The sequence below is a fragment of the Capsella rubella genome, unplaced genomic scaffold (genome assembly GCF_000375325.1).
Source record: "Capsella rubella cultivar Monte Gargano unplaced genomic scaffold, Caprub1_0 scaffold_8, whole genome shotgun sequence".
NCBI lineage: Eukaryota > Viridiplantae > Streptophyta > Magnoliopsida > Brassicales > Brassicaceae > Capsella > Capsella rubella.
In genome coordinates, this window is record NW_006238916.1 from 3,496,675 (window position 1) to 3,520,870 (window position 24,196).

The 24,196-nt window shown below is 35.1% G+C and overlaps 6 protein-coding genes across 7 annotated transcripts in view; 3 read left to right on the plus strand and 3 right to left on the minus strand.

Annotated features, from left to right (window-relative positions):
* Positions 1-840: 840 nt before the first annotated feature.
* On the plus strand, positions 841-3,154 carry LOC17874960 (U-box domain-containing protein 15). The gene is made up of 4 exons (XM_006282203.1): positions 841-1,251; positions 1,333-1,449; positions 1,579-2,004; positions 2,111-3,154. The coding sequence occupies exons 1-4, from the start codon at positions 841-843 to the stop codon at positions 3,152-3,154; spliced, it is 1,998 nt and encodes a 665-aa protein (XP_006282265.1).
* An 839-nt stretch (positions 3,155-3,993) lies between these two features.
* Positions 3,994-4,915, minus strand: LOC17876643. The gene is made up of 2 exons (XM_006281052.2): positions 4,732-4,915; positions 3,994-4,654 (listed from the first exon to the last, which is right to left on the minus strand). The coding sequence occupies exons 1-2, from the start codon at positions 4,835-4,837 to the stop codon at positions 4,143-4,145; spliced, it is 618 nt and encodes a 205-aa protein (XP_006281114.1). The 5' UTR covers positions 4,838-4,915; the 3' UTR covers positions 3,994-4,142.
* Positions 4,916-7,960: 3,045 nt separating this feature from the next.
* On the plus strand, positions 7,961-12,395 carry LOC17876526 (carboxypeptidase A1). The gene is made up of 11 exons (XM_006280469.2): positions 7,961-8,165; positions 10,022-10,079; positions 10,161-10,271; positions 10,425-10,562; positions 10,654-10,723; positions 10,807-10,862; positions 10,964-11,089; positions 11,343-11,482; positions 11,614-11,686; positions 11,775-11,849; positions 11,931-12,395. Exons 1-11 carry the CDS (start codon positions 8,050-8,052, stop codon positions 12,237-12,239), a joined length of 1,272 nt encoding a protein of 423 aa, XP_006280531.1. The 5' UTR covers positions 7,961-8,049; the 3' UTR covers positions 12,240-12,395.
* On the minus strand, positions 12,362-15,128 carry LOC17875250 (pentatricopeptide repeat-containing protein At5g42310, chloroplastic). Its single transcript, XM_006279518.2, has 4 exons — positions 13,221-15,128; positions 12,977-13,129; positions 12,831-12,902; positions 12,362-12,751 (listed from the first exon to the last, which is right to left on the minus strand). Exons 1-4 carry the CDS (start codon positions 15,006-15,008, stop codon positions 12,638-12,640), a joined length of 2,127 nt encoding a protein of 708 aa, XP_006279580.1. The 5' UTR covers positions 15,009-15,128; the 3' UTR covers positions 12,362-12,637.
* A 336-nt stretch (positions 15,129-15,464) lies between these two features.
* On the plus strand, positions 15,465-19,670 carry LOC17876307. Of its 2 annotated transcripts, XM_023789557.1 has the most exons (10): positions 15,465-15,689; positions 15,806-15,900; positions 16,005-16,058; positions 16,582-16,651; positions 16,835-17,685; positions 17,936-17,987; positions 18,018-18,520; positions 18,690-18,991; positions 19,068-19,149; positions 19,230-19,670. In XM_023789557.1, exons 5-10 carry the CDS (start codon positions 17,248-17,250, stop codon positions 19,440-19,442), a joined length of 1,590 nt encoding a protein of 529 aa, XP_023645325.1. In that variant the 5' UTR covers positions 15,465-15,689; positions 15,806-15,900; positions 16,005-16,058; positions 16,582-16,651; positions 16,835-17,247; the 3' UTR covers positions 19,443-19,670. The 2 variants fall into 2 exon arrangements, with proteins under 2 accessions (XP_023645325.1, XP_023645328.1); XM_023789560.1 differs by lacking the exons at positions 15,465-15,689; positions 15,806-15,900; positions 16,005-16,058 and adding an exon at positions 15,994-16,004.
* A 3,952-nt stretch (positions 19,671-23,622) lies between these two features.
* LOC111830484 overlaps positions 23,623-24,196 on the minus strand; it is a 5,618-nt gene continuing 5,044 nt past the window's right edge. Inside the window, exon 4 of the mRNA XM_023782474.1 lies at positions 23,623-23,684. Within this exon, the coding sequence (XP_023638242.1) occupies positions 23,623-23,684 (62 nt within the window). The remainder of the gene's footprint in view (positions 23,685-24,196) is intronic.

The following is a 24,196-nucleotide window of genomic DNA, read 5'->3' on the forward strand; positions in this document are numbered from 1 at the left end:
GTATAAAATATCCACGCGTTTATCCGTATTTTGATTTGTTTGGCAACAGTTTTATGATTTCTTATACTATAGTATTTATACGAAATTTTGGCTACAAGGTTAAATCGCTTTTACTTTAATAGTATAGATGTCAAAAATAGCCACATTATATAACGCAACAACACTATATAATTGCCTAGACTTGGGCATTCTCAGTTAACCGTCTGGTATCGGTTCAGTTTCAGTTAGTGTGTACAATAATTATCCAGATATTTTAGAAATTTCAGTCCAAATCTGTTCGGTTTAGTTTAAATATTTGAATAGATAACCATAACTAACTGAAATTTTATCTAACTTAATCAAAATACCAAATTTACCAAAATAACCGAAATTAACCAAAAAAATACAATAACAAATAAGCCAATTTAAGACGTCCGATTTAATTTCAAAATCGTGAACAACATAACTGAGCAGATAAATTAGCAAAACTTGAATTTAAAAAAAACTGAAAAATCCATTAGTATAAGTGTATAGCATATACTCAAAGTAAAAATGGTGATATGGATGAACATTGAAAAATTTAGAATTTATATGAACGGATTTTTTTTTAGTTATTGAAAATTTTGTGGTATCCACAGGAGAAGCACTCTTTTAGGATGTATGTTCTGTCCCGAAAAAATCTGTAATCACATTTCAAGAAAAAAAAAATTGGGTAAGAAAGAAAAACAAATTTTTTTTTTTCTTTGTCTTATTTTGTCTCTAAAAAATGAAACAAGCGAAAATAAACCTTACAATTTCCTTAACGTTCGCTTTCTCCTTCAACATCTTTGGAATCAATGCAAACGCAATAGAGAGTCTCTAATGGTCATTGTGATGGATGCAGATGAAGAAGCCACAGGGGATAATACAGAGAACCTTGAGGAAGAAGTTACTGCAGAAGAAGAAGATCAAGAAGAACCTATTAACGATGAGGTTGTTGTGGAGATAATTCATGAGGAAGAAGTGAAGGAGGAGGATGATGATTGTGATGGTTTGGTTAGCGAGATTGTATCGCTTATCGAGTTCTTGGATCAGATTACCGAGTATCGAAGAACACAACAGAAAGAATGTTTTAACCTCGTTAGAAGGTTGAAGATTCTTGTTCCATTTTTGGAGGAGATTCGAGGTTTCGAATCGCCAAGATGCAGACATTTTGTAAAACGTTTGAGGAAAGTGATTCTTGTTGCTAAGAAATTATTAGAGACTTGTAACAATGGCAGCAAAATCTTTCTGGTAACTAAAAATCTCATTTTTGTGACAAATTATGATTGATTGTTTCCTATGTATAACCTTTTTTGGTTATTATGATTACAGGCATTGGATAGCGAATCAATGATGACGCGATTTCATTCGATTTACGAAAAGTTGAATCGTGTTCTTGTTAAAGCTCCTTTCGACGAAATGATTATTTCTGATGACGTGAAAGAGGAGGTAATTCATAACTTGTTCTCTTTTAGAAGAGATGTACGGGTCTCGGCCCAAAACTATGCGGAAAAATTAACCTAAGAAAAATATTGTAAGCTTGTGTAGTTTCTAAAACGAGTACTTTTTTTTTTGTAGATTGATTCATTGTGTAAACAACTGAAAAAGGCAAAAAGAAGAACAGATACACAAGACATAGAGCTAGCAGTAGACATGATGGTGGTATTCTCAAAAACCGATCCTCGGAATTCAGATAGCGCTATAATCGAAAGGCTTGCGAAAAAGCTCGAGCTACAAACAATAGATGATTTGAAGACAGAAACCATAGCCATAAAAAGCTTAATCCAAGACAAAGGAGGGTTATGTATAGAGACTAAACAGCATATTATTGAGCTACTCAACAAGTTCAAGAAGCTTCAAGGTCTTGAAGCTACCGACATTCTCTATCAACCCGTTATCAATAAAGCATTCACCAAGTCGAAATCTCTAATATTACCGCACGAGTTTTTGTGTCCTATCACGCTTGAAATAATGCAAGATCCGGTTATAATCGCGACTGGACAGGTAGCTATAATATAGATATGATCGATATGGATGTGAATAGTTGGATTCTTGGTTGGTTCATCATGCTTGAAACTAACATAACAAATCAACAATACTTGTTTTGTAGACATATGAAAAGGACAGTATACAGAAGTGGTTTGATAAGGGGCATAAGACTTGTCCCAAAACTAGACAGGAGCTAGAACATCTCTCTCTTGCACCCAATTTTGCTTTAAAGAACTTGATTATGCAATGGTGTGAGAAGAACAATTTCAAGCTTCCAGAGAAAGAAACATCTCCACACTCAGAAAATGAGCAGAAGGATGAGGTATCTTTGCTGGTGGAAGCGTTATCGTCAAGCCATTTGGAAGAACAACGAACATCCGTGAAACAGATGCGTTTGCTCGCTAGAGAAAACCCCGAGAACCGAGTTTTAATAGCGAATGCAGGAGCGATTCCTCTGTTAGTCCAACTCCTTTCTTACCCTGATTCTGGAATCCAAGAGAACGCGGTAACGACTTTATTAAATTTATCTATCGATGAGGTCAACAAGAAACTCATATCAAATGAAGGAGCCATTCCAAACATTATTGAAATACTTCAAAATGGAAACAGAGAGGCTAGAGAGAACTCTGCTGCAGCTTTGTTTAGTTTATCAATGCTCGACGAGAACAAAGTAACGATCGGTTTATCAGATGGGATCCCGCCTTTAGTCGATTTGCTACAGCATGGGACATTAAGAGGGAAGAAAGATGCTCTCACTGCACTATTTAACTTATCCCTTAATTCAGCTAATAAAGGAAGAGCCATTGATGCTGGTATTGTTCAACCTTTACTCAACCTTCTAAAAGATCGAAACTTAGGGATGATCGACGAAGCGCTTTCGATTCTATTACTTCTTGCATCACATCCCGAAGGACGTCAAGCCATTGGACAACTCTCTTTCATTGAATCTCTTGTGGAATTTATCAGACAAGGCACACCAAAGAACAAAGAGTGCGCGACCTCGGTACTTCTTGAACTAGGCTCTAACAACTCGTCTTTTATCCTTGCTGCGCTTCAATTCGGCGTCTATGAATACCTTGTAGAAATAACCACTTCTGGAACAAATAGAGCTCAGAGAAAAGCAAATGCTCTTATACAACTCATAAGCAAATCTGAACAAATTTAGACTTGGTTCTAAACTTTTTTTCACCTTGTTCTGTAATTATAGGATTCATAAATTGTTTTTTCTAATTCATTTAATTCTGTAACAATCCAATGTTTGTTGTATATTTGTACATGTTGTTAAGTTTAGTTATATACTATTAACTTTTCCTATGTGTAAATATACTCTTATGTAAAGGATCTACTTGACTATTCTGTTCTTTTCAGCTACGGTGCTACTTGAACTAGTTCTTATACTCTGTGTGTGTGACTATGTACAACTGGTGACTGGTGAGGGTGGCACTTACCAACCTAAGCCCAAGATTCAAAAACCAAACTCTTGTCTGAAACGCCAAGTTACTAGGTGTTTTTGATAGCTTTAGTCTCAATTGTAGTAAAATTGTAGAAAAGTTATATGTATCTAACTATCTAAGTAATGAGAAAACCAAAGATCCCAAGTCTTAGCGTGAGTGATACTGTAACAAGAAGCTTTCAGATTCAACATTCGTATTTGCAAACTAAGAACCAAGAAGAAACTTGTTTTAAGAAGCAAAGTTTGCTGCAGATCCAAAGGAACAAAATACTGCTACATACTCGAACTAGTCTCTAACAACCTCGGTCTCATTCGAGTGGATACTTAGACCGAGTTGCGTGCGTCTAAACGTTCATTTTCCTGTTTCTCCTATTATTATAATCTGATACATCTTAATAACAAGACTGTCACAAACCAACTTCATTTGGTATAAGTCTATAGGATTCTGTTCTAAGTATGTAAATGTAAAAACCCATTTCAAAGCAAGAGGCTTTAATCCCACTAGTCACACACTTGCATAGAATCTAAGTAAGCTATTGAAATAAGAGACACAAGAGTAAAAAAACAACATCTGTAGATAAAGCTTATCTCAATGTATAAAGCAATCAAGAAAAAAACAAAACAATCCCCTAAAGAAACAATATCAATGGATTTAATCAAAATCCATAAAAGCAGTACAACAACATCATCACTGAGGTTTTCAGATTCTCCTACCCTTACGAGTAGTAGTCTTCATACCACTTACAGCGACATTAATCGGAACAGGTGGCTTCTTATTCTCTTTAGTCATACTCCTAAGCGAATACCTCGGCATAGCCTTAACACTACTCTCAACCATAGACACCGCAGTTTTCTTCTTACACGAAGAAACGCCTCTTCTCTTATTCGTCATCGCCTCGTGATTCACACCGAGGTTATAAGGAGTTCCTTTCACAAATCCTCCTTCAACAGCTTCTTCTCCTTTCTTCTTCCTCAATCTTTCGTTCCTCTTAGCCGAATACTCCTCGTAAAACCTCCCTCTCTCGAAAACCGGAGCCGAATTCGCGGCGACACTCTCGAGATTTGGCTTTTTTCGTTCCTCTTCTTTAGCAAATTCGTCTTTAACCATCTTTGCTAAAGCATGTATCTCTTTAGAGATTGATGAGTATTCGATTTTGTTCTGTTTAGTGTTTAGATTTACATCACTCAATCTTCTCCCTTGCTTCTGAGAACCTGAAATTTTCCGGTAACGAAATCGATAAGATAAATATCGAATCAGATTGAGAAAAGTTTTGAAAATTTTTTAAAACCTGGTGGTGTTTGGAGAGATGATGAGTGGAGGAGGACTTGACGTGATCGGAGACGGATCGGAGATTTCGGAAGCGGTGGTTTCAGGTAAGATCTCATCCTCGACATCGCTCAAAACACGATTCTTTCAAATTTCTGAATAGAGAGAAAAGAGAAAGATGATTTTTTTTTTCTTTGAGAGCTTTATGAGAGGAGGAGGAGGAGCGGTCTAAGGTGTTAAAGCTTTCTAACGGTTGTATTTTTTTGATCGGACGGTTAAGATTGGATTAGATTCAAATTGAAGGATTTATTTCCAAATAAAACGTTTTTGGACATAATTATTTATGTATTTTTGCCCAGAAAAAGAGATAATTGTTTATTGAGAAAAAAACAAAAGGCAAAGAGTTAGATAACTTACCTTGTTCGGACAAGTTAGCTGGTTTACTTTGTTGACTTTAAAAGGTTTTTTTGGGAATTTTTTTTGTAATTAAGATGTGTTTATGAATTATGATTATTAATAGTCAATAGGGAAAATACTATTTAATTTATTTATATATATTTGCAAAAGTGACAAAACAGCTCAAATTTTTTCAACTAAAAATATTAGTTACCAAAGTATTTTATATATTTTGCCAAGTGTTTATGAATTATGATTATTAATAGTCAATAGGAAAAATACCATTTAATTCATATTTTGTTTGCTAAAGTGACAGAGGTTTGAATTCTTTTCACTAAGAAGTATTTAGTAACAAATTTATTTTAAATTGAGTCAAATCAAACTTATGTTGACTTTGAATGACTAATAGTGTTGGATCTTGTAGGATCTTGCATAATTCAATCTATATTATTTGAAGCCGGTTATTACAAGAAGTTTAAAAATTTCCATTAACAAAATTTGAATTGGTCAAATAGTTAAATCTCAACATTTAATTGTAATTTGATATAAATGAATGGTCATGGTCCATGTGTGAGAGATTCTAAATTTTACTCATGGCAAACACCAAACAGAATAAAACACTAAGTTTAAGAGGTTTAGCTAATTCACTTGTGGACTTTGCATGTAAATTGGCAAAAAGAAAGTATTTAATTTTAGATATAAATGTCTATGACTATAGATAGTCAATAGAAAAAAAATATTATTTAAATACTAACTTTTACAAAATGCCTAAACAGCTTGGATTCTATGAATTCATTTTTAACTTTTACAAAGTGCCTAATTAGTGTTGTTTGTTGGTGTCAGATTTTGTACATCTTAATCCATTTTAAACCGGTAATTTCACAAAGTCTTTAAAAAATTACATATTAAAGTTGAATTAGTCAAATGGTCAAAAATTTTAAATTGGTCAAATCTCAACACTAATTTTGGAAAATTATAGTCAAATTAATGGCTATGAATTAATGACATTTTAGGGAGATTCTTAATTGGAGATGAATAACATTATGATATGGCCTTGTTCTTGGCTAAAGAAAGAAATAAAACGAAAGAAGCACCATGTTATTTTGTTCTATCATTTTATACAATTTGAACTAGCAGTGAAAATTTTTAGCACATATCCTTGTTGTGGATCATGTCAAAACATTCAATTATTGCATATGATTGTTGTCATGATGATATAATGGTTGGGACTGATCCAACAAATGTTTTTGAAAACCACAACACTAGTTAAAACTTTGCTTAAAAACATTTTCATCCTTTGGTCAATCTTCATACCATTAACATCAAAGTCAATATTAATAATTTTGTTGGTCCAGCATAACAACCGCGTTCTAACCTTATCCACGAGGGACTAATAATAATCATATCATTTCATTTTTTCTTTCTTTATCTTCATTTTTTGTGTCAATTATCTTCATTAAAACATCTAAAATAATGTTTAGAAAATCTGATGGAAATAATAACTAGGGTAGCTTCATATAAAATTTTTAATAGTTTTAATATTTTTTTTGTTTGACAGCAAATAGTAATAGTTCTAATATTTTTCCTCCAAATTAAAGTATATGTGGTGCTAACATTAGAACTAGGTTGGTTAATAGAACATATATCCGTTTTTTTCTGAGATGTTCGTATCCATATTGTCCGTAATTTTAGAAATCGTATTCATATCCAAATATCAGGATATCCGTTGAAAATACGATTATATGTGGTTATCCATAAGTATGTAAAAAAAATTGAAATACCGGGTATTTTACACATAAATACCGGATATTTTTATTTAAATATAGATATCCATATCTAAATATTAGATATCTATAACTATATCTGATATATAATTATTTTGGACTGGATATCCGGTTTCAATAACAAATGCGGACACATGTAGTCTTTTTAAAAATTGAGCATTATCCCTATCTGTATCTAAAATATCCTTTATTTTAATCGCGGATACATATATAAAAATTCGCGGATACGATTTTTAATCTCGGGATTAACTAAATGATAATATAATGATATTATTAATTTTTTCTTTAATCAACACATTAGATAAAAGATTTTAAATATTGGAACATCAAATTCACCTTTAGAAGCAGAAGCAAAAGCATTATTGGCAGCAATCCAACAAGTTTGGATTAGGGGTGTTAAGCATGTGTACTTCGAAGGAGACAGTGAACTTTTGATTAAAATGTTACAAAGACAACACCATAATATTACTATTGAAGCTGTTTTCCATGATATTATTGCTTGGTCCAAAAAATTTACTTCTATTTCCTTTCTTTTTTGTAAAAGAGATTGTAATAAAGTCGCTCATCTTCTGGCCTCTCATGGTTGTAATTTTTTTATTTTTTATTCTGATTTCTTGTATCCGCCTTCATGGCTAAGAAACCAATTGTATTATGATTTTTACAATTATTCAATATAATTTTATTGACGAAAAAAAAAAAAAAGATTTTAAATATTGAGAACATTATTTACATAAAGATTTAATAGAATACACACTTAGTTATATCATCGATCTATTTATCAAATTTTGATTAACTATACAAAATGGTTTTATTTTATTCTTCTATTATGTTTGGAGAAAAACAATAATCATATGTCAGATTTTATAATTTCTCTAGAGAGTACAACAAGTTGCGTTGATCATTTGATTAACAAAGAAAAGTAGATAAAAAAACAAAAAGACAAAGACGGATGACACAACACAAAGCCCGATCTAGCAAATCTCTGACTCAAACTCCATTAGATCCATTTCTCTGTTTCTTCTGTTTTGTTCGATTCCATTTGAAGAAGAAGAAGATATGAGATATGACATCAATCAAACCCTACGAAACATCAACCAATCTTGAAGAAGAAGAAGAGACACGTTTCTTAACATCTCTCTCGTCCCTTCCTCTCTCTCGCCATGCGTCGGCGGCTTATATATTACGCGATCTTACTCACACCATTGTTGTTACTTGTTCTCGCCGAAACTAATCCTTCTGATGTTACTCCCATTAACTGGGATCTTTACCACTCCAGGTGAATTTTGCCTCTTGGTAGTGTTAGTTCTCTGTTTTAGTTTTGTCCTGTCTCAAGTGTTTGTTGCTCAAATCGATCAATTGATAATAAAGTCATTGCCTTTTGTTATGTTCATAGGAGGGGTGAGACTATATATGAAAAGGGTCTTTGATTATTTGGTAAAGTTAGAACCTTTTTGGCTAGAGGATAGTTAGGAGATCTCTACGATGTTTATTAAGTAAATTTGCTTTTCCAATTACAATTCATGCAACCACACTTTGTTACGGGTCATAGTATACTCTCCTTTACTCAAATGTTGATGTAGAAATGAGCTTTTGTTATGTTCACTTTGGTTTTTTGATCATAGAAACTGATAGGTAGATATCTTTTGATTGAATCATTTGATAAGCTTAGATGGAAAGGAGGGTTGGGATTAGAATGAAAGGGTCTTTGATTATTTGGTAAAGTTAGAACCTTTTTGGCTAGAGGATAGTTATGAGAACAACCACAACTTTTGCAACCACACTTTGTTACGGGTCAGTCAGGTCATAGTGTACTCTCCTTAATTCAAATGTTTATGTGAATGAGCTTTTGTTATACTCACTTTGGTTTTTTGCTCATGGAAGCTGATGGTATATAGGGTTCGTTTGAATGATTTGATAAGCTTACATGTAATGTAAAGAAGGGGTGGGATTAGAATGAAAGGGTCTTTGATTATTTGATAAAGTAAGAACCTTTTGGGCTAGAGGATAGTTAGGAGAACTCTACAATGAATACTAAGTAAGTTTGCTTTTCCAACTACAAGTTATGCAATCACGCTTTGTTACCGGTCAATCGGGTCATAGTATACTCTCGTTTACTCAAATGTTGATGTAGACAATGAGCTTTTTTTATGTTCACTTTGTTTTTTTTGTTCATGGAAGCTGATAGGTAGATAGGTTTCGTTTAATCATCTGATTAGCTTACATGTAAAGGAAGGGTGGGATTTAGAATGAAAGGGACTTTGTTTATTTGGTAAAGTAAGAACCTTTTTGGCTAGAGTAAAGTTAGGGGATCTCTACAATGAATACTAACTAAGTAAAACTTCTTTTTCAACTACAACTTATACAACCACGCTTTGTTACGGAATAATCTGGTCATAGTATACTCTCCTAGTCTCCTTAATTCAAATGTTGTTTGAATTGAGTTTTTGTTATACTCAATTTGGTTTTTTGATCATGGAATCTGATAGGTAGATGGCTCTTGTTTAATTATCAGATAATCTTACAGGGAAAGGAGGGTTGGAATTAGAATGAAAGGGTCTTTGACTATTTGGTAAAGTAAGAACCTTTTGGCTAGAGTAAAGTTAGGAGATGTTTACAATGAATACTAAGTAAAACTTCTTTTTTCAACTACAACTTATGCAACCATACTTGTTACAGATAAGAGCTTTTGTTATATTCACTTTGGTTTTTTGATCATAGAAGCTAATGGTAGATAGGTTTCGTTTGAATTATTTGATAAGCTTATATGTAAAGGAAGGGTGGGATTTGAAAGGGTCTTTGATTATTTGGTAAAGTGAGAACTTTTTGGCTAGAGGAATATGCAACCACACTTTGTTACAGGTCAACCGGGTCATAGTGTACTCTCCTTAATTCAGATGGTTGATATGAATGAGCTTTTAATATAATCACTTTGTTTTTTTGCTCATAGAAGCTGATGGTAGATAGATTTCGTTTGAATCATCTGATAAGCTTACATGTAAAGGAGGGGTAGGATTAGAATGAAATGGTCTTTGATTATTTGGTAAAGTGAGAAACTTTTGGCTAGAAGAGAGTTAGGAGATAAGAAATAAAGTTGTATTGCTCTGTTCTTAATATCCTCTATGTCCGTTGCAGTGATGATTTAATGGAGCAGATAAATTCGTTGGTACATCGACATCCAGACAAGCTCTCGGTTAGTGCCATTGTCTTCATTTTTACTTCTGTTGTATTTTCAGTGCATTTTGTGTAAACATTGTCAATGTTTGTTTCATAGATTGAGATGATTAAATCGGGAAACAAAGGCTACAATGCAGAGGTCAATGTGGTTACTTATTGTCGCGGTGGTAGAGATAGTGATGACAGGTCAAACTTTAGGATCCTTCTTGTAAGTTTCCTTTTGTATCTCTGTCTTGGCTATTCAGTTAAGACTTTTATGGGTTCAGTCTTCTGGTTTAACTTGAAATACTTATTAAAGATGAAGTATCTTCATAGTTTTGGTAATACCTATGTTTTTGACAGATGATTCCTTTTCTTCCAGACTTTTGGGCAGCATGGGAGAGAGCTTATCACCTCTGAACTTGCTTTTCGGATTTTGTCAATTTTGAGCGAAGAACAGTTCTTACCAAAGAAAAATGGAGCAGCACTGAACAGCACCCTAGACAAGCTAGTCATAAAAGTAAGCGTGTCTGCTCTCGCAGTCTCATTTTCATCTTTTTGGTATTTTGATAAATTCAGTAACTCATAAGGTGCTACTATTTCTTTGTCAGATGGTTCCTATAGAAAATCAAAATGGTCGCAAACGTGTTGAATCTGGAGATCTTTGTGAACGCAGAAATGGTAACCATCTTTTGTCTTTCCAATACATGGTTATGAATGCGTTTGTTTAGCATTTCATCTTGTACCATATCCGTAAATCACAGGAAGAGGAGTTGACCTGAACCGAAATTGGGGTGTTGACTGGGGCAAGAAAGAAAAGGTACTGATTCCTTTCAGTGCACATTTTACCTCCTTCAAGATCCTTTGTTAATCTGTAACGGTCGGTACTTGGTTCTTTTTGTTTGTTTTCGGCATTTCCAGGATTATGATCCATCTGAAGAGAATCCAGGAACCGGTCCGTTTAGTGAGCCTGAGACTCAAATAATGCGGAAGCTAGCGATATCGTTTGATCCTCACATATGGATTAACGTGCATTCTGGAATGGAGGTGATGTTTCTTTTCTACTTTAGTGTTCTCGTGTATACATTCGAACTTTCTAGCATGGGAATAAAGGTTAAAACTTCTGTGTGAATGATGGATGCATGAATGTTCACATGTTTTTTAATGTAATTCTTGAGTAGCTTGATTCTGATTTCTCATGTTTTGTTCACATTTTGTAAATTGTATAACAAACAAATCTTGATCTGGTCTTTGTTATGTATTTGTTGAGAAGTTTTATTCTGATTTCTCATATTTTCAGGCTCTCTTTATGCCGTATGACCACAAAAACATAACACCAGAAGGATTGCCTTCACAGAAGATGAGGACCTTACTCGAAAAACTGAATAAATTTCATTGCCATAACCGCTGCATGATTGGCAACGGTGGAGGCTCTGTTGGGTTTGTCTCTTTCCTAAATACTTTTCATGAGCATTCTTTTCAATTTAACTTTTGTTTGAGACTCCTGATAGTTTACATACCCCTGAAAGACACTTTTCTTGACTTGTTTTAATTGGTTTCCTGGACTTTAGATACCTTGCACATGGTACAGCTACGGATTATATCTATGATGTTGTAAAGGCACCAATGGCATTCACCTTTGAGGTTTGTGTGACAGAAGCTACTACCTACGCTCGACACTTTCATGAAAACCGGTGTTGCATATTTTTATAACTATTGCTATCACTGTCAGATATATGGGGACGACCAGACCTCTCCAAGAGATTGCTTTAAAATGTTCAACCCTGTTGATCTACCAAATTTCAAGGTACTGTTTTGAACTGTACCATTTTGAATTGTACCATATTTTTCAAGAAAACTCACCACTTTGCTTGATGTTATTACTCAGAGAGTTCTCAATGATTGGTCTGCTGCATTCTTCACACTTTTCCAACTGGGACCGCTCCACTTAGACGGAAACAGTTCCAAGGCTGCAGATAAATGGGTGTCGATAGACGAGTATTTGGACGGCTACCTGGTGGAAAGGAAGAACAGATATGGGAAAAACATGGAAGTAATCGATGTCGGAATGCAAGAGATAAAAACTTACTTCAGGCTCTTCTTGTTGTCCTCGGTACTTTTGATGTTCATGTTCTGTTCCAGAATAGCCAAAAGCAAGTATAGTAGAAACCCCATACCTGTTAGTGTCATGCCATGAAAACTATTTGGAGGAAGCTCTCATTTAATTAACCCTTGTAAGTTAGTAATTTTTTTGGTTACAAAACTTGTATTCCTCAATTAGGAATGGTGTGGCACAAACATAATTCTTTGGATTTGAGATTGATTCTTAAAGTAAAGGAGCTTTGGTTTATAACTTCCAACGTATAAAACTTCCTACATGATCTCTGTAGTACCAGACAGCAGTTATATATTTGTACATGTTGAATCTTTACATAGACAGAGAATGTGAGGATTTGTATGAAAGACTTCCTCGTGTGATCTGTGGTCTGTGTTGTAACATCTCTGTCCTCATCTTGTGAGATAGTTTCAGAAGCTCGAGATTAAATTGATCACTTGAGCTCAAGATAAAACCTTTAGCATTGTTCCCCTATGTTTCTATGAGGCTCTTAACGTCTGCTTCATGTATCTTAGAGCTGACCGTAACATGGATCGAGCTTTTCTATCTGGTTTGCAGCCTGACATGATCATCTCCTCGTAAACACCCGGTACCTATAAAACCATCACATCGTGAAAAGGTCAGTCCTACTTTACTAGTACTTCCCTATCAATCGAAATCAAAGATTCATACCTTTTGGAACTTATCAACACGAATGAGCGCTTTCATGAGTGTCGTGTATGTTACCACGTCTGGCTTTACACCCTGCAATTGTTTTGTAAGAGAAGGTTGTTAGTAAGTAGTTCGTTAAGATGGGTTTAGCCAAGAGAAGTTATTACATTTTCTTTCATGTACTGCAACACGGCGAAGGCTTCTGCGTCTCTTCTATCCTCACCAAAGGCATTGATAAGGGAATTGAGAGCTAACAAACTCGGCTTTAGTCCATCTGATGTCATCACTCTAAATGCATTCACAGCTTGCTCTGATAAACCCTGTTAACAGAAGAATCATGAAACTATGATCAGTATCAAATGAAGTTTCTCTTACTATATCTCTCATATACACTATGAACAGTCATAATACCCTTTGTGCATAGGCATTGATAAGGGCATTGTACATGGTCGATGATGGTTTTAGCCCAACTGACTTCATCTCTTCCAAGCACTCTATTGCATCATTGAACCTACCCGATTTGCCATAAACGTCAACGAGTGTTGTATGTGTCACAACGTTAGGTAATATTCCTTGGCTCTTCATCTTTCCCAACAATCTTTTCATGTCATCCCATCTTTCTTGATCTCCATAACTATTAATCATAATGTTATAAGTTGTAGCACAAGGCAAGCACCCTCGCCTCTCCATTGCCTCAAACATATCTTCCGCTACTATGTGCCGGCCATGTTTACAATGACAATCGATAAGCGTATTCCAAGTCACCCTATCGGGTTCAATCCCTTCGCTTAACATTCTATCAAAAGTCGTCATTGCATGATCAAGACAGTTAAACTTCCCAAAGGTATCGATAACAACGTTGTAAAACTGTCTATCGGGCTTAACACCGATGCTCTTCATCTCCTTGAGAACTTGAAATGTCTTTTGCCACTCGCCTCTATCGCGATAACCAGCTAAGAGTCTACTGAAAACAAAAGAGTTAGGCTGTACATCACCAGCTTCCATCTCTTTCAACACAATTCTCGCACTTTCCCATCTACCTGCATTCACATACGCATCAATAAGAAGACTATACGTATGTTCATCAGGCGAAACACCTCTCTTCTCCATCTCTGAGACCATCGACTCCGCATCCTTTAAAGGACCTGTCTTCACATACCCTTTAAGCAACGCATTATAAGCTTTAGTTCTTGGCTTTATCCCACTCTGTCTCAACTCCTCAAACAAAGCTTCAGCCTCATCAGTCCTACCAGAACTCGCTAAAGCCGAGATAATCGACACAAGGGTAGCAGTTTTCGCGCTCAACCCCGTGGCTTGAGCCATACCAAGAAGCTGCAAAGCCCTAGAAGGATCACCAGACTTAGCGAAACCCATGATAATATCATTAACAAGCTGCACATCAAACTCAAGCTTATCCCTTTCAATCTCTTTATACAATCTCTGCAACATAACAGAATCAATCTTGTTACTACGCGTCAAAGACTGAATCACCAAACTATAGTTAACAAAATCAGATTGATAACCATCTTGACGCATCTTAGATATCAAATTAAGAGCCTTTTCTATATCATTGTTCCGAGCACAAGCACCAATTAAGGCATTGTATGTTAAAGGTGTTAATGTCTGTTTCTGAGAAAGTAGAAACGCCTCGTAAAGCTTCTCGGACCGGCCAAGAGCGTGAATGAGAATTGAGTAGAGAAGCTCATAAGAGAAACAGAGGTTATGTTTTTGTAGCCATGAGACAACTGCGTAAGCTAAACCAAGAGATGACGTCGATGAAGATAAAGATTTTATCAATGAGTGCCAGTATGGTGCTGGTACAGCTCTGTATGATTCAGCTAGCTCGAACTCTACTGGTTCGAGAGATGTGTCTGTGTTTGTGTCTGATTTTGATTCTGAATCGAGAACTAACTCGACTGGTCCGAATCTGGATAAGTGTTTTAGAAGTGGAGAGAAGTCGTAGCGACGGTGAACCTCTGTGGTGAATTCATCATCTTCTTCTTCTTTGGGTTTATCTAAACCATTCCATGAAGAGAAGTAAGAAGATGATGATGATGGAGATGAAGCAGAGGCGGTGGCAGAGAAGGCTGAGATTGGTGGTTGGAAGAAGCGGTGGTGGTGGTTGTGGTGGTGGTGGTGAGTGAGGAAGTAGAGAGAGTGAAATCGAGATGAGACCAGTGGTGGTTGCAAGAGAAGCATAGTCTTCTTCTTGTTTTTCTTGTTCTTCAATGGCGTCGTAAGAAATGAAGAAGCTTTTTTCTCTTTTTTTTTTTTTTTTGGGGTTTTATCGTTTTTTGTGGTTGCGAGTAAAGTGGATGTGTTGTTGTGTGTACTGTCCTATCGTCTACTACTGTTTGATTCATCTCGCTCTCTCTCTCCGTCTCTAATATTATTTTTGGGAAAATTAGAAATAAGAGACATTTTTTAAAAACTTTGTCCGTATATACTTTTTTTAAAAATGTTTGATGAACGAAGATTTTTAAATGATTAAAATCCATTTATATCCTCAATTATAATTAATTTTAAATTAAAACTATTTTATGTTTTATTTTTATTTTAAAGAAATAAAAACCAATTGATTATTGAAAAAATACAATAATACATATAATACATAAAAAGAAAAATCAGAAAAAAAACAAACCCTTGAAGCCTCCGCCTCTTCTTCTCCGACGAAAAACAAAGAGTCTCCTTGGTTTCTCACTGTATATTTCCTCCTTCAAAATCAAAAGAACAAAACCCTTTTCTTCCACTTTGCCTTCTCCGCCGTTTTAGCTCTGCCACGCCTGCGCCGCCTCTGCTACTCCGCCGAGCCTGCTCCACCACGGCTGCGCCACCTCTGCTGCTCCGCCGAGCTTGCTCAGCTTCTCCTTCTCCGATTGTGTATGATCTCCTCCTTCTTCTTCTTTCTCACTGAAATTTGTGCTTCTCCTTCACCGAGCCTTCTCCGCTTCTCCTTCTAAGATTTGTCTTTTGTTGTTGATTTTTGTACTTACTAGGTGTTGGGTTGTTCTTCTCTCGCCGGCAACTGAATCGTTCTTGAGATCCTTTGTCTGTACAATTGCGAAGTGAGATCCTTTGTTCTAAGAAACAAGTAAGTTTTTGTTAATTCGTAGTTTCATTCATTATTTCTTCTATGTTTGGTTTCATCTCTTGATTCTTTCTTTCTTAATTAGTAATTCTGGTTTCTTTCTACAGGTTGATCCTCTTACTCATCAAGTCTTAATTAGTAATTCTGGTCTCTTTCTACAGGTTGATCTTCTATGTGTGTATAAACGTTTTTACTACTTTATTATAGGCTTATATTCATTTTTTTATATGTTCGATTGTTAAAGTGTGTGTGTTAATCAACTTTTGTTCGTTTATAAGCTCTGTCTCATCTTCAGTTCGTCCCTTATGTGTGTGTATGTGTTTGAGTGTAATGAGTTATTGTAATGAAACAGTTGTCTCTAGATGAAATTTTAGTCTTTAGATGAAATGTTAGTCTTTAGATGAGTTGTGTATTAACGTTTTTTAAAGTGTGTGTACTTAGATGAGTTGTGTATTAAATGTTAGTCTTTTTAACGTTTTTCTTGGTGTTAAACATTTGAATTTGTTGATTGCTTCTCCTGCTCATCAATCTTTTTTTTTTTTTTTTTTTTTTTTTCCTGCTCATCAATCTTATATAAGTCATTGCAATAGGAAGATCCTTAATGTTGTGTACGCTTATTTCTCATCTTCTTTTCTTCTCTAGTTTCTCAAAAGTTTAATAATAAGGTGTTATGAATGATGCCAGGAAACGTGTTCCTGAAGCATGGGTCTGAACTAAGACTGATCCTTGCTTTCCTTGCTCGCGTTGAACAGAGGTAATTTTGTTTGCTGATTTAAAGTATTCAGTTGTTGTTTTGTTTGTTCGTGAAGGATGAATCTATTAAGGCTCATTTTCTATGGAATGTTTTATATTAATATATCTAAAACAAGTGTTTGTGTGAGAGCATCTAAAACGTTTAAGTCACATCTCTGTTTTTTTTTATCTTGGTTTTTTACAGGCATGGCACAAGAGTATCCAAAACGTTTTATGAGAGCTGGAAATGAGCCCAAAGTGAGTCAGATTAACAATTCATGTCGAATGTCTATTTTAGATAAGATCAAGAAGGCATTACCAGCTGAGTATGATATAGTGAAGAGTGATCATGTCTTCGCACATGTGTTTGCAATACATGAAAACGGTCTCGGGTATTCGGCTCGATTGATACATAGCATAATGTGTAGGCAATTGGTAACGAAGAAAAAACATGAGCTCTGGTTTGTGTTTGGAAAGAAGCCACTCAGATTCTCTATGTAAGAATTTTATGCAGTTACTGGGCTAAAGTGCAAGGATGACTTCTCTGGTGATTTAGAAACTTGGAAAAAGACAAAGGGGTTTTGGAGTAAATTGTTGGATGGAGAGGAGATTATTACCATGGTGAAGTTGATGAAGATCCACCTTGAAGCAGCTCCCAACTGGAGTGAAGTTGATAGAATTCGATTTGTGTATATTTCTGTGATTTGTGGGTTGGTAATGGCTATGGATGAGAAAAAGGTTATACCAGTCACTTACATCAAGTTGGTGATGGATCTTGAGAAGGTTAGGACTTATCCTTGGGGTCTTTTAGCTTTTGACCATTTAGTTAAGTCTATTGGGAAGGCAAGATCTAAATTGAGGAACACCACAAGTTATATCCTCGATGGTTTCTCATATGCACTTCAAATATGGGTTATGGAAGCAATTCCTGTCATTGGAGAACTGTTGGGAGAGAAGATTGATAAGAAATATTTTGCTCGATGTTCTTATTGGAAAGGCTCTGCAAAAGTATCATATGATGAACTTATTGTCATAGAAAAGTCAATTGGAACAAAGGTTAGTTAACTCATGTACTTTTATTTGACTATAATGTTAGTGATTGTTTATGTGTCTTCACTTAGTTGTTATTGAACGTGAAATTAAACGTGTGTGTATAGTGACTATAGTGTTATTGAACGTGTATACAAATTATAGTGTCTTCACGTGTATACAAGTTATAGTGTCTTCACGTGTATACTTTTATTATACTGTTATTGAACGTGTATACAATCTAACGTGTATACTTTTATTTTTCCACTTTTTTCAGGATGTTGTATACGCATACATTTCCTCCACAGGAAATTATGATGTATTTGACCACATAGAATTTCTTAGAGTTGATGAAACATAAGATGGCAAAGTGGATAACTTGAATGCCTTGGTTAGAAGTGGATATAATTTTGGAGATCATATTTGGGAAAGTGTTGATGATGTACTTGATGAAAATGCTGACGATGTTGTAGTGTCTGAAGATGAGAATGTGAACACTCAACTTAGTGATGAAGACAACGAATTGTCTGGTTTGCAGAGTACTGAGAAGCAAACCGATAAGGTTGAAGTGGCTGGTTTGAAGAAGAGGAAGAAGAAGGACGGTGATGTTGGAACAGAGGCACGGAAAAGGAGTTTGCTATGTCAGTGTGCATCAACGGCCAATTGTACTTTTGATGAAGAAATGAAGTCATTTGTCAAGGGAGTGACTGAATCCTCTTTTACGGCTTTTACAGAGAGCTTTGAAAAGAGATTTAAAAAGATGGAGGAAGATGTTTCAGAAATCAAGGAGTTGATATGTGGAGCTAGAAGAGCTCCGACTATGCCACCACCCAATCCTCCAGAAGTGGAGCCTAAATCTACGGTAAGTAAAAAATAGCTCTATGTATTGTATGCTCTATCAATCTTCAGTGTAATTGCTTTGTCTCTTCTCTCCCTTATGTTGTATTTGTAGCCCATGGGTATATGACATTTGTATTGTAAAACTTAAACGTATATTATATAAACGGTGATGTTTTTGTTTCTTTTGACAGGTTGAAACATTATTATTTGACGATATGGGCACCTCCCCTTTTGAAATAGACCTCAACTTAGATTCACAAGAATTAGGTCAATTATCTCAAAAAACAACGGTGCCTGGATTTGATCCATCACAATGTTTTCTTAGTGGAGATATTGACAAGCAACCAAAAAAAGAAGTTGATGCATCAGTTGACAAGAAAAAAATAATAATTCGAAACGCGGGTAAGGACAGCATTGATCCTTTATTGACGTTCGTTTCTGATGAATTATGGGATGCTTATGAAGCTTGGAGTTTTCGGTGTTTGCGTTTCGAGTAAGTATTTTTTAGAATAACCAATCATTTTTAATAATTTTTTAATTTTATGATAACACAATGATTTTGCTGACAGAGTTCTTAAGTTGGGCCCGACTTCACTTAATCACAAGTTGTTTGATAGAATCATAATGAACAACTACTGGCTTCAAAACGATGTAAGTCTCTTCCTCTTTGAATTATTAACATTCTTTTAAAGAATAAAAATTATATTTTCTTAACAATTTAATATTTTCAGGAAATTGATGCTATGATGTATATCTTTCGAGAGCATACATCATTAGGCCGATTACCGTCAAGTCGTGTTGGTTTTATGAATTGTATGTTTAGCATGCTAATCAAGACCGAACACGCGAAGTACTTGAAAGATAGACGGAGCCACAAGTGGAGTATTGATCTTTTAGATTATGCAAACGGTGAATTACCATCGCATGGAAAGACGCGAAAATGATGGGCCACGGATTTTGATAGAATTTATGCTCCGGTCTTCGTTAATGGTAATCATTGGATTTCAGTTTGCATTAACTTCATTCTTAAAACAGTTGAAGTATTTGACTGTGATCGACACTACAATAGAAGGCATGTGGAACCATTCGCAGCTGCTATCCCTCGTATTGTAAATGAAATTCACAGTAAGGTTGATGGGAAAGTACCGTTGTTGACACAATATCAGATCATACACCACTCTTTGCCGCCTAACTTAAATCGCTCATGTTGTGATTGTGGTGTTTATGCGCTGAAATACATCGAGTGTCACATACATTTGCAAATTTATAACCCACAAAACAATATCAATAGACTAGAGTTCGAGATTGGTGAAGCACTACAAACTATAGAACTTTAAAACGTGGAAAATGCAAACATTCAAAAAAATCTTCCTTTAAAACATGTAATAAACTAAGACGAGAATGACGTGGTAGTCTTTCAACAACGAGCATGCAATAATAGTAGAGATCATCAGAACCAAACCCTTTGGACTGCTGCAGCGTCTAGCACCATAAACCTGCAAGTTAAAAAATTACAGTGAATAAGAGTGGAATAAAATACAAATTCAGTAAAATTAATGTTAAGGGGTTTACACAAACCATTGTTATATTGCTATATCACAAGTGGTTCTGTTATGTCCTTCTTGGCCACAACGGCTACTCTTATGTCTCTTTGACCCTTGTGATCTTTGTGATGATATTATTTTGTCTACAGTTGTTTCATGTCTTCGCTTTCTTCGTCTACCTGGATGTCTTCTTGTTTCTGGTGGTTGAACGATTGCATCTTCAACATCTTTCGGGACACACCAATCTCGTTCGGGAACACCTATTGGGTTAATAGTTTCCTCGTAATGTGATCTCCATGCTGTCGTCGTAAAAACATCATCAGCATAAGGATATAGATCCTTTCCTATATCAAAAGCTGCTTTGATAGCGTGCCTGCAAGGAATTTTCCATATCTCGAACTTCCCACATGAACATGTTCTTTTTTCTAAATCAACAACATACTCTTCTCCATTACCTTTAACCTGCAACACATTTCTGGTAATCGGATATGCTTTCAAATATTTTTCTTTCTCTATTCTTCTTGAAATCTTTGTCTCCACCGCAACAGTTAAAGGATCTTGATGTTTTGCACTTAATTCTCTACTCTCATAAAACCATCGTGTTAGCATTTATCTGATGCTGTCTAACAAAGGAATTATAGGATACTCTCTCGGTGATCTCAAAGCTGCATTGATCGTTTCTGCTGCGTTGTTGGTGTTAATATCATACCTACAACCAGGAAAATGACAACGAGCCCATTTTTTCACATCAGCATCCTCTAAATATCTTCCAATCGAGGGACTAATACTATTTATTCGCGCTAACTGTTTCTCAAACTCAGCAACTCTATAAGCTTTAGACGCTTTTGCAACCATACCAGCCACACCTTTTCCTTTGTTATATGTTATCACATTAGTAATCAAGTGGTGGATGCAAATACCATGTTTAGCCAATGGGTAGATGTTCCCTATCGATTTACCAATGGACATATGTCTATCTGATACAAAAACTAAACCTTCTTCATCCGTTATAACCATCTTAAGTTGCAAAAAAAACCACTCCCACGAACAATCATTCTCGGAATCAGCAATTCCAACTGCCATTGGATACAAATTAGAGTTACCATCAACAGTTGTAGCAACTAATAGAACTCCTTTGTACTTGCTCTTCAAAAATGTACCGTCAACTACTATCACTTTCGGAAATGCCTTGTAAAACCCTCTTATTGATTGACCAAAAGATATAAATAGATATTTGAATCTACCATCGCAATCAATTTGATAATTCGTGTACGTACCAGGATTCGCTTCTTTCAACATGTGCAAGTATTTTGGAATCTTCCCATAGCTTCTCTCAGGAATTCCACTAACTTCGTTAACTGCATACTCACGAGCTTCCCAAGCTTATGAATAAGTAAGCTCGCATCCATACGATGTACGAATCAGATTAATTATATCATTCGGTTTAGGACCTTCCTTCACACCCTCATACTGCTGCATAATGAGATGACCAACTGTTTTCGCAGATGGCGTCCTACAGAATGCACTTTTTTTTGATGGAGCACATGTATGGTTACCCACATATTTGTTGATTTTTAAATATGTAGATCCCTCTAAACACTCAGCACGAATACTCCATTCGCAAACACTTTCTATGCAGCGAATAGACCACCATCTCTTAGTAGATTTTGAAACTTTGTAGTCGCAGTTATATTTCATCGCATACATTTCCATAGTTGCCTGTAAAGCTTCCTTACTGCTGAAGTATTGCACAATCTTTACCACTGGATCTATCAACTGTGAACTGACACCATCACCAGTATTAGCATCGTTTGGTTTTTTTTCTAAATCCTCATTCACCATCAACTGTTTCACGATACTAGCATCGTCTCCTACACTTGAAACATGAGGCTCCTTATTCAAATCGAATTGGACTCTACTCGTACGATCATTAACTACCTCTTTGAACGTGACACACAACCGAATCAGATTTTTGTTTCTAACATATGCAAAAAAGTTTTTCATTCCTCTATCATTCATCAACACAACCGGAGGAGAACCAACGCTAAGCTCTGAGGGTAAATAACTGAATTCCACATCAAACATACTTTGTTCTATTCCATAGTCTTCTGAATTCAGCACCTTCAACTCTTCAAAAGATGTATTGGATTGCAAAGTAACTAATCTCGCACGTCTTACTTCATCATCAATAAATCCCCACTGCTTAGTAGCATCTAATCTCCATAAACCACAAGTAACATAGATTTGCAGCATAATTAAAAGAAAAAACTCAACAACTCTAAGAATGGAGAAAAGAAAGAAGAAGAAGCCGTGACTATAGTTTAAAGTTTAAAGTGTACGATTATGTGAAAAAATCATGTATATTTTTGGTTTGGTAATGTAAATATATATACATATGACCACAAATGGCCATTCATTTAACATCAACTATATGTTAACCAGACTTTGATATTGTATAGCATAATTATATATTTAAACTATAATTAAATGGATCTTAAAACGTAAATAAAAAATTATTATAATATATTGTGTTAAAAGAATTAGATTTTTTTGTGGAAATAATTTATATAATTTTATTTTAAAAGGAAAAGAGGAGGAAAGAGTAAATAAATAGCGGGACATGCTATCGGCTCGTATGCAACAACTGCTTTTGAAAGTGAACTACATACATTAATTATTGCTATGCAACATGCTTGGAGCAGAGGTCTTCGAAGAGACATATTTGAAGGTGATAACAAGAAGGTTGCAGAGTTAATGAATGGTAAAGCTCTAAATTTTGGTTGTTTCAACTGGATTCGAGAAGCAAGGATTTCGCAGGAAAGGTTTGATGAAGTCCAATTCACCTGGACACCTCGAGCAAATAATAAATCGGCTGATCTATTGGCTAAGCGAAGACCACCAAATAATTCTCTTTGTTATTACTATTCTCATATCCCTCTTTTGATACAAAACACTATGAATTGTAATCTTAATTGATCAATTAATATAAGTTTGCCGTTAAAAAAAAAAAAAGGAAAAATAGTAAAAAAAACTGAGTGTTTTAAAATGGAAGGTAATTCTGTCTTTTTTTTTATGCTAGAGTGTAAAAGTAACTCGAAAATGGTGCATAAACTTGAAAAAATGTTAATATGTAAGATAAGAGCATCTTTAATGCAAGTATCTTAAAAATTGATTTTATGATTAGTTTAGTAATATAATTGAAAAAAGTTAAGTTAAGAGATGTAATTAAGTTTTTTTGTTTTTATGTAGCATTATTGGTAGATTCTTAAATTGTGTATCCTAGGATAAAAATATTAATTAAAAAATGAAATTAACAATTTTAATTATAAAAACTTAATAAATATTGCAAAATAATTTTTTTTTAAACATAACTAGAAAAAATGTGCTCTCATGGGCGACTGTTTGGGCGATCATGGCCCTTCTCCTTACGTTGGTGTCGGTTTGTGTCTTCTGTCGACGATTTCAACATATTCTCCATGAGATCTGGCTTTCCTACTCATCACATGATTGGTTAGGTTGTTCAGATTTTGTCATCACTTTGGAACCAACGACACTTGTTCGAACAAATCATGATCCAACGTCAAGTGAGAGTTACCATCATCACCATGAAGTAACAGATCTTGTCGCAAACAACATAGACACTGTTAGATTAAGCGGAATAACAAGAGAGAGATGCTAGATTTGAGTAACAAGAATAAGAAAGAGATTGGGAGAGAAGATGAATAGTAACCAAGAATAGAAAAGAGAGAGAAATTACTCTTCTTACTTTGTTAGGTTTACAACCACACATATAAATAAGTGGGATAAGAGATAAGCTTACAAGGGAAGCTAACAATATGTGACTAACACCCCTTATAAAGTACCTTATAAAGTACTTTATAAGGTACTTTATAATGGTCTATTCTATCTGTACTTTATAAGGTACTTTATAATGGTCTATTCTATCTTGACATACTTAATAAGATCTTGATCAATACTCCCCCTCAAGCTTAGCTTAATGAAATGGCTAAGCTTGGAACCCGTGAAGCATCACCTCATTAAAAACCTTAGTATAGAAAACCTCATGGGACAAAACTATACTAAGGGAAAAAGAGTGTGATGTCCACAGATTAGAGAAGTTGATCAAGGGCGTGAAAGGTCCACAAGTCCAAGTT

Bases quoted from the DNA above. Each gene is read 5' to 3' on its own strand.
- LOC17875250 (XM_006279518.2), bottom strand. From the start codon at position 15,008: ATGCTTCTCTTGCAACCACCACTGGTCTCATCTCGATTTCACTCTCTC. The intron at 13,130-13,220 runs GTATTATGACTG...TTCTGTTAACAG, and splicing joins TCAATGCCTATGCACAAAGG to GGTTTATCAGAGCAAGCTGT. The intron at 12,752-12,830 runs GTATGAATCTTT...ATGGTTTTATAG, and splicing joins GTGTTGATAAGTTCCAAAAG to GTACCGGGTGTTTACGAGGA.
- LOC17876526 (XM_006280469.2), top strand. From the start codon at position 8,050: ATGCGTCGGCGGCTTATATATTACGCGATCTTACTCACACCATTGTTG. The intron at 10,563-10,653 runs GTAAGCGTGTCT...TTTCTTTGTCAG, and splicing joins TAGACAAGCTAGTCATAAAA to ATGGTTCCTATAGAAAATCA. The intron at 11,850-11,930 runs GTACTGTTTTGA...GTTATTACTCAG, and splicing joins TTGATCTACCAAATTTCAAG to AGAGTTCTCAATGATTGGTC.
- LOC17876307 (XM_023789557.1), top strand. From the start codon at position 17,248: ATGGTGAAGTTGATGAAGATCCACCTTGAAGCAGCTCCCAACTGGAGT. The intron at 17,988-18,017 runs ACATAGAATTTC...TTGATGAAACAT, and splicing joins AAATTATGATGTATTTGACC to AAGATGGCAAAGTGGATAAC. The intron at 18,521-18,689 runs GTAAGTAAAAAA...TTCTTTTGACAG, and splicing joins AAGTGGAGCCTAAATCTACG to GTTGAAACATTATTATTTGA.
- LOC17874960 (XM_006282203.1), top strand. From the start codon at position 841: ATGGTCATTGTGATGGATGCAGATGAAGAAGCCACAGGGGATAATACA. The intron at 1,252-1,332 runs GTAACTAAAAAT...TTATGATTACAG, and splicing joins ATGGCAGCAAAATCTTTCTG to GCATTGGATAGCGAATCAAT. The intron at 2,005-2,110 runs GTAGCTATAATA...CTTGTTTTGTAG, and splicing joins TTATAATCGCGACTGGACAG to ACATATGAAAAGGACAGTAT.
- LOC17876643 (XM_006281052.2), bottom strand. From the start codon at position 4,837: ATGTCGAGGATGAGATCTTACCTGAAACCACCGCTTCCGAAATCTCCG. The intron at 4,655-4,731 runs GTTTTAAAAAAT...GGAAAATTTCAG, and splicing joins ATCTCTCCAAACACCACCAG to GTTCTCAGAAGCAAGGGAGA.